General features: G+C 35.8%; 1 protein-coding gene across 6 annotated transcripts; it reads right to left on the bottom strand.

Moving 5' to 3' along the window:
- Positions 1–1631: 1631 nt before the first annotated feature.
- On the bottom strand, positions 1632–7460 carry LOC107927267 (aspartic proteinase-like protein 1). Of its 6 annotated transcripts, none has more exons than XM_016858339.2 (11): positions 6921–7433; positions 6108–6246; positions 4574–4815; positions 4217–4444; positions 3947–4085; positions 3799–3869; positions 3593–3692; positions 3166–3226; positions 2972–3043; positions 2553–2861; positions 1632–1918 (listed from the first exon to the last, which is right to left on the bottom strand). In XM_016858339.2, the coding sequence occupies exons 1-10, from the start codon at positions 7223–7225 to the stop codon at positions 2581–2583; spliced, it is 1638 nt and encodes a 545-aa protein (XP_016713828.1). In that variant the 5' UTR covers positions 7226–7433; the 3' UTR covers positions 1632–1918; positions 2553–2580. The 6 variants fall into 6 exon arrangements, with proteins under 6 accessions (XP_016713828.1, XP_040938290.1, XP_016713835.1 ...); XM_016858346.2 differs by lacking the exon at positions 1632–1918 and adding an exon at positions 2195–2393; XM_016858319.2 differs by lacking the exon at positions 1632–1918 and adding an exon at positions 2399–2455.
- Positions 7461–9082: the final 1622 nt, after the last annotated feature.

Here is a 9082-nt window from a genome sequence, read left to right on the forward strand (position 1 = left end):
GTTTATAAATGTTTGGTAAATGGTTGAATGTGGCTTAATGGTTTTGGTCGTTGAATGGTTAAGATTGGCTCATTGGTGTGCTAGGAAAACTAAGTAAAATTATGCATGTTATTGGTAGTCATATTGGAACTTGTAGAATGTGAAGTTGGTATGTTTGATTTGGCCTAATAAAATGTCATGAGCATGGTAGATGATGGTATTTCTCTGACATGTATTGGCCATGATTGTGGATGTTTTGGTTGCCTAAGTATATCATGATTTATGCCATTGAACTTGTGCGTGTGTAGGTGGAAATGAGGGTGACAAATGGCTTGGTAAATAGTCTTTTATTTTGTCCACACAGGTAGACACACGGGCGTGTGTCTAGGCCGTATGTGACACACAGTCTGCCCTATGGGCATGTGTTTCGGCCGTGTGTCCCCTGCACCTTAATTTTGAGAAACAGAATGCTTAGAATTGAGCACACAGGCAGAGACATAGGCGTGTGTCTCAGCCTGTGAGGAACATAGCCTCAAGCACGGGTGAGTGTCCCGATCGTGTGAAGTCTGCACCTAATTTATGAAAATTTAATTAACCACCAGCCTAGCACACGGGAGTATGACTTGGCTGTGTGACCTCAATTTGTTCATGCTTTGCAAAATAGAGAGTTACACGGGTTAGGGAACTGGCGTGTGTGACCACACGACCTGCCCACACGGGCGTGTGACCCCTGTTCATAGCAAAAAAAAATTTAGTTTTGTAAAATTTTCTTAAGTGCTCGGTTTAGTCCCGAACCACTTTCAAAGCATGTTTTGGGCCTCGTAGGCTCGTATTTGGGACTTTATGATTGAATACAAATGGTTTTAATTTGGATGCAAATTTATGACTCGATTTGTATTTTTGCTTGCGATGTAAGTCCAGTAATGCCTCGTATCCTATTCCGGCATTGAATACAGGTAAGAGGTGTTACACACAAAGTTCTCTAACAAGTTTGAATTAATTTTTAATTTAGTCCTTATCATAATCTAAGCTTACTAACTAACAATCTCTTCAATTCAAGCTCAAAATTATCAATTTCACTCTAATGACAACATGCTAAATATCTAGAATTTAAAGATTTTGATACATTAGCTAGCTAAATCAAGCATCCATGATCATAAATCTATAAAAAAATTCAAGAAAATAACTTGGTTACCTTGTTTAATTCATTGGTCGAATGTTGTTAATGTGTTTGAAGTTTTCTTTCTTTTTCAATAGCAATGACAATGGAAGGATGAAAACTTCATCTTTCATTCCACTAGTTAACTATTTATACTTAGTTTAATTATTAATTAAACTAGTTAATTACGATTACTTAACTAATCTTATTTATGTTTTTTAATTGTAATTACATCAAATAAATTGACCATTATCATTATTTCCCACTAACTCATAAAAGAGCATGGTTTAATAATCATTTTAATCTTTTGGATTATTGCTAACTAAACCCTTAAATATTTTTTAAATTAAAATTCAATAGAGATTGTATTTTTATAATTTAGTCCCTAAATTTTAATTAATGATTTTCTCAGTTAAATCACTTATCCAAAAATCTTTCTATTTTATCTTTACTGACTAAATTCTAAAATCACATTTATAAATAGCCTACATGATTTGCTCTTTCTTTCCCCTTCCATTGCCTCAATTTTCCTTTCCTTAACCTAATTACAACTACTCGTCCTTAACCTAATTACAACTACTCTTGTACGAGTACTCATCGAAAGATCAAACCATCTGATGAAATGACATCTACACCCCCAAAGAACCTTTTATAGGGTTATCATTAAACCGTGGTGTCCTACAATGCTTTTAGGAATCCACAATAGCAAATTGGGATGGCACGGGCTTCTTCTAGTATTGCTTTCCTTGCCCGCTATTCTGTACCCTTCTCTGGCTTAGTCTTCACAATAGAAAGAAAACCACAAAAAAAGAATAAAAATTTGATAATTTTTAGAGGTTTGACCACTTATTGGTCCTTGTATAAACATGATAAAATTATAAATAATAAAATAAGCTTGTATTTGTTTTAATTTATTTTACTTGCGTGGCATCAAAGTGACCGCTTCATTCAATTTCATTAGCTCATAAATTGATAATTTACTTACAAAATAATTTACCCATAGATTTATTCCAATTTAAGAAAAATTGTCCTGAGGTGGACCCGTAAGGACTGGGATCAAGCAAGTACCTTTGGAGCGGTCTATAACGAATTGATCATTTCATGAAAAATCAGTGTATGTGAAGATTGCAATTTCTTAATTCATTCTTTATCATATAGACTCGTTACGCTAAAAAAAAAATCTAATTAGAAAGTAAATATAATACATATATATTATATACTACTAAATGCCCATCTGCTCAATCCCATTGCCATCCTAGAGGCCAAAAAAAATTTGATGGCATCAGACCACCAGACTAAAGGCACTGCTGCTTCAATCTCCAAATATTCATACATTATACAGAAGATAAAAAGATATATAAAAATCAAAATATTAGGAAAAATAGAAAGAAAAAAAAAAAGATGATATACATACAAGTGAGGAGGTTAAGTGTGAGAATGGCTCAACCGTGAGTGGTGGTGCCCGTATCTATGGGAAATGATGAAACGAGAAGATGCCAAAGGACCAGCAGCGGAAGCAAATTTATATAACAAAACTTCAAGGAAGAAGATGGAAGGTGGGTATGGGAAGCAGCTGAAGGTTTGGAGGGCGGAGCCCTACCAGCCACGGCAGGAGCAACTGCCCGTCCACCAGGGGTGCTCTGTTGCTCATTGGTTGGCAATGGATTCGATGGTGTCCCATTTGGAGAAAGGGACATCCTTTTACCATCAGCTAAATCTTGACCTAAGAATGTGAATTTGAGGTTTCAGAATAATAAGCTTTTATATTTGTTGTTCATTTCCTCCTAAAAACAAGAAAGCAAAAATACCAAAGTGAAAGACCAAAGAACTTACAATTTGAGGGTGACCAACCTAACTTCATCTTTTCCCTATCAAACACCATCCGGTATCCAGTCATGAAATTCTCTGCCAAAATACATTTTCTTATGAGTATAATTAACATACTATGCATGTACAAGCACAGTAATATAGAGAGAATAAGAGGAAATATAAAATAAACATTTTTTGTATTAAAAGAAATATCATACGTCCAATTGTCCCAACATCCCCCTCCATTGGTTGTACGGCTAAACAGAATCCAGAGATACCCTGCATAAAATCACCAGGTTTAGCATTCATCAACCAGACAACTTTCACCAATCAAATTGCTAATAACATGAAAAACAAAAATAAAAACAAAATATAACATAGCATAATCTACTCCTAAATTTGCGAGTTACATGCTGCAAGTTGAGTAGAATGCAACTGATGTTCAAGAGTAAAACTTAGCTATTTCTTCTTTCTAACTATTTTGGCAAGACTTCTCCAAATTCGGGGAAGAGAAATCAATATATGAAACAGTCCAACTTTTGCTTTCAATATTTATTGGAACACCATATTCTTGTCCGTCATAGTTAGGAAAAACTTAAAAAGTAGAAAAGCTATAAATTCCCAAGTGGTAAAGGGAGTAAGCACCTGAATACCATAAACCACAAAAACAGGATTAAAGACCACAAAGCTATTGTTTAAAGGGAACACGAGCTTCAAGTGAGGAACCTTTGGCAACTCCTGTGAACTGTTCCACAAAAGAATAAATAAATTAATGCGTATAACCCAAGTACACTCTTAGATCCAGATACACAAAACAGGAAATGTCTAATAAATCTCTTAAGTGAGTTAACCTGGACTTGTAGCAATATTTCCACGGATAACCTGGATAGCTTGTGATCGTAGCATTGATTCGCCTGTCAAACTATAAAAAATGGCAGATATCAGACATAAACCGATAACAAATTTTGCACCAAGGAGTTTACAATGCAAAGATAATACCTCCTTAGCTATCCTCTCATACACTTCATTTGGAAGAAATGTAAATGATGTTCCACTATCAACCACTGCACTAAAGCCCGTTTGTTTGAGACAAGAATTACCAATACAACAAGCTTCCACCCCAACAATGTAGGTCTCACTGAATAAAAGCACAAGTTACATCACAACACAAAAGAGGAAACCTTAAAATCTTAGAGAATTAAAAAAAAAATAGTGACAATTTAAGTTAGAAAAAGAAAACCAAATGAAATGCTTGTAAACAGTCCATACTATTTCCCATCCGAAGGCAAGAAATGAGTAGATTCTTGAGTGGGGGGCCCCTTATCCCCAAAATAAATTCTACCAGAATCCTCATCATCAAAGCACATTGAGAAAGAGTTGCGGATCAACCCTGCTTTTGCAAGGACACTGGGAACAGAAATTTCTCCAGGTCCTAAACCCATCAAACCATCAGGAGCAACCCCATCTAAATAACCACCACTCTGCTTCATACCACATCTGCATTCACAAAAAGATAAAAGAAATAAATCCTGGCTAGATATACAAGCATTCCTAGACAATGCAAGAGAAATCAGTAAATGAATCAAATCAAGAAATTAATGTAGCCAGTAATAATCAGTAAAGCACCCTATAATGACAGAAGCCTGCACTGAAGTGTTCAATTTATGATCATCGACTGATGCAAGATGTAATGTATCCTCAACAAGCAATCCAGAACTTGAAGTATTTTCTGTGTAGTAGTCAATAGTGTAAGGGCATTGCTGCTTAGAACTTTTGCAGTTTAGACTTGATTCGCATAACTGATGGCTGCATGGTACGTGTCTGCTGGAACTTGAACCAGATGGTCTGTACTCACTCAGATCTCTATCCTGCATAATAGATGCCCCATATATGACGGAGCACCTGCCAATCAATCATTGGAAATAAGTGCTAAACATGCTATATGGCCTTACCAAGCCATTAAATATAAACAACATTTGTCTGTTACGGATGGAAAGAATCAAGCACGCAATCAAGATCTCACAAATTAAGCCAGCAATAAGAAATAAAATAAATAAATTATTTTATAGAATATTCTAGTCTTATTTATGTCTGTTAGTCAAACCCTATAATGAAGAGACTAGAATCCTTATTATTATGCACTACCTAAATTAGTCAACCTAGCCTTGTTATTTAAACAGAAGAAGGTAATGAAAAATGCAAGCAGAATATTATTCGACTTGAGATAGACAGCTCTCCTCTTGAGCTTCAAGGTTGGTAGTCCCCCTTTGTAGAGCTCCACTTTTTCCCAATCCTCTCACCATTGGTTCTCATAGAAAACCCAAGCAAGATCATCCTGTTACTAGATCACAATCTAAGGCATGCAACATAGTCTTGAATCTAGACAAGAAACCCCTACCCTTTTTCCATGTGACGCGGCATGTAGAAAATTAACTTCAATAGAAAATCTAAATACTATGGGCAGAATTGCCAACAAGACACACTTGAAAGTTTATAAATGCAAGAAGGCTCGAGAAGTTAAAAGATTACTTGAAACCCCATAGGAATAAAATCACAAATGGCTTTAATTTTTTTTATAACAGATGCTTTAAACTTTAATGATCTAGTATTTAATGATCTATTTAAGCAAGTTTTCTTCTTTTCATTTGATTAAGGTGACAATTTTCCTAATCTAAGAAGCACAGAAACCAATATAGATCAATTCTTAAGTTGATGGAGACAACAGAGGACTGTTGTTAAAAACAGACATCTAACTTATGGCAAGAATAAAATTGTTGGATGGTAAAAAGAACATTAAACTCATGGAATTTGTACATATTTTATGTAATGAACTCCATTTGTGTATGAAATGTAAGGAGTAGAGTATCTAACAAGGTAAAAGTTATATCACTGTTTATTTCATGTGTAATCATCTGTTATTTTTTTCCCTTTTTTCCAAAGCAATGAATAAGTTGGCTCCATTATTGACAGTAAACAGCAGCCTCGTTTAAGGATTCATGCTACATAGTCACCAAACAAGCATCATGAACAATGTAAATATGCCACAAAAAGCATAACAACTAAAAGGGTCAAACCTTCAAAAAAAAAAAGTAAAAATGATCATGAAAGTAAATAATGCACCTAGAGTGTTTAACAACATAATCATAGAAAGCCGGCCTACCAGACTACTATAGTAACTGGCTGACAGTGGAGCACATTGCACACAATCGCATGGAACCCAAAGTAGATCACTTCCCACATCCAACGCAACAAGAAATGAAACATTCGGTGTCCCTATATCAATCCAGGTGTAGTGTAACCTAAAATTTCAAAATTGAGTTTATTAAATAATCAAATAAACAGCAAAGAATAAACCCTCAGTTGATATTTACAAAGATTTTATTTTTGGATTATAGAGTCATATACAGCTTAAAATCACCAATATGTCACATTCTCCACACGGGTTTTTCATAAATTTGGGGGGGGGGGGGTTCAAACTTCAAAATTCTCCATTTTCTAAGGTTAGCAACCTCCATCTTTCCATTACTGGTTCTAGAAAACCTAACCCTAACTTATTCCACTTCTATCATACATCTCTATTGGTATTGGAAAATGCTGTAAAAAGTACCCTAAGAGCATTTTATAAGTAAATATTTTCGCACTCGTTGCAGTAATTTCCATGCCATTAACTAAGAACCTAGAAATTCATTTACAAGGAAATATAAACATTTGCACATAAAAATTGCAATTTTTTGAAGCCCGGCAACTTGCATTGTACGAAGCAATCATTGTCCATCAACAACAAAGAAAAAGCAGGCAACAAAAAGTGGAAGACTTTCCTTCAAAGAAAGTCGAATACCTTTTAAAAGAAAATATAATGGGGATTTTTTTTTTAAAGGAAACTGGAGAAAATTCAGCTACACTATTAGTCAAATATCGGTCAACAACATAGTTCAAATAAGATTCTTCTTTTTTTTTTTGGGGGGGGTAATACCATCCGAAGTCATTTCCGAACGACGTCGTCTTACTCCCTTGAGAAGGGAAAAAAAGATTGTAATTAGTCCCAAGCTTCATCTTCTGCCGCTGAAAATCGCTGTTGACAAGCAACTCATAGTACTCCAAATTCTTCATCTCCGGCCACCGAACTCCGCCGTCGTTCCTGAGAACCCTAAGCAGCTTCACCTCATCGGAGAACCTATGAATGAGCCTGGAAGAGTAAGTAAAGCCCGCCGTAACATGGGAGGCGGAAAAGGCCAGAAAGGACACCAAAATCAGAAGCAAAGATCGCGTCGTCTCCATTGACAAAGATCTAAGCTTTCTTCCACAAAAAATAGACAACAGAAATGCGTATGGAAATCAAAACCGGAAAATGGGTAGGGATTTCTCTCTCCTTTCTTTGAGGATTTTTTTTGGTTTCGAAAAAGGAGAAGAAGAATGGTGCGCAGTGCGCATAGGGTTAGAGGGAGAAAAGAGAGTGGAGAGGGTTGCTGTTGGGATAAATTTTTGGACCCGAGTAATAAATAGTAAGGAGGAAGTGTTAAAAAATAATAAAGTGGGATTAATTAATTAATGTTTGGAGGGGAGGATTATGATTAGGTTTAATGAAGGAGTGTATGTAGGTGGGGTCCAGTGGTGAGAAGGAAAAAACAGATTGTAGGTTGACGTGTCAGAGAAAAGAAGAAAAGGAAAGACGGGTTTGATTGGGGGGAGGTTGTAATAGTCTGATACGTGGGGTCCGTTACATTTGTCGGGTTTCGAGATGAGGAGACGGCGTGCTGCTTCCTGTCCTTCACTTTCAACCGTTGCCTTCACTTAGCTGCCTGCCTGCCCTGCCTTCTTTTCCTGTTTTTTCTTTACGTCTTCCCCTGATATAATTTATTAACTCGGAATATTTTACTCATAATGTTTATTTAATCACCACCGGTGGTCTAACCGGTGGAATTACTAATTTATCAATTTGATTAAAAAATGTAAAATGAAAAATCTAGTTAGAGTCAATTTTTTAGTCAATTCTAACAGGTAGTATTAGTTTTTTTATGAGAATAATGCAAAAAACAAAATAAAACTTCTTAAAAAGTCCAAAAAACTTGGTCTGCTTCAATCTAATTGATTTAAAATCACGCCTCTGACTACTATTCTAGCACGTGTAAGTCTCTTTGTTTTGTTGTTTTTTTTTGTTTGTTTTTTCCTTTTTTATTTTTTTGTATGGTATTTTTAAAGGTGGCGGCGACTTGGGAAGTGCCAAGGGGCTTTCGAGAATTAGGTTTAGAAAGGGGGATAGAGAACGAACTAGCAAATTTGCCGTTAGAAAATGAAGAGGATGAAATTTTAGTGGTTCACAGAGATGTTGGTCTTGAACAAGTAACGCATAATTTGTGTTGGTGGGTTGTTTCCTTACAACAAGTATCATTCATTTTCCTGCTATGAAAAGCACTTTAGCAAATTTATGTTATCTAGTGAAAGGTGTTCAAATCTCACATCTAGGGGAGAAAATATTTTTATTTAAGTTTTTTATAAGATGGATCTGAACTGGGTGGTCAATGAGGCACCTTGGACTTTCAATAATAATTTATTGGTGTTCCACAGGTTAGAGGTGGGGGAAGATTCGATTAAGGTGTCAATACGGTTTTCTGCTTTTTGGATTCAAGTGCATGATTTGCCATTAGGTTTATTTTCTGAGGCTATGGCAAAACAACTCGAAGATTTTGTAGGAAAATTTTTGGAGTATGACACAAAAAGCCTGAGTAAGGGCTTACGTAATTTCATGCGGATTCGTGTACTACTAGATGTGAGAAGGCCATTGAAATGAAGAAAATGAAATATAAGTGTGGAGGGTATTTACACCTATGTGACGTTTAAGTATGAGCATTTGACTCTTTTTTGTTTCTTTTGTGGACGATTAGGACATAGCAACTCCTTCTGCCAAATTAGAATGTCAAGAGAATAAGATGTGGTAGAAATGAGGTGGGATTTATCTCTACGAGCACAGTCAAGGAGAGCGGCAGCTATGAATAGTGTTTGGTTAAGAGAGGATGCTGAAATGGAGTCAAATGAGGTTAGTATGAGAAGAGTATCCGCAAGTAAAGGGAGACAGGGATCATGATTGAAAATAGATCCTATATTAGGGATAAACTCAGATAAGGATGATAGGGACAA

The sequence above is a fragment of the Gossypium hirsutum genome, chromosome A12 (assembly GCF_007990345.1).
Source record: "Gossypium hirsutum isolate 1008001.06 chromosome A12, Gossypium_hirsutum_v2.1, whole genome shotgun sequence".
NCBI lineage: Eukaryota > Viridiplantae > Streptophyta > Magnoliopsida > Malvales > Malvaceae > Gossypium > Gossypium hirsutum.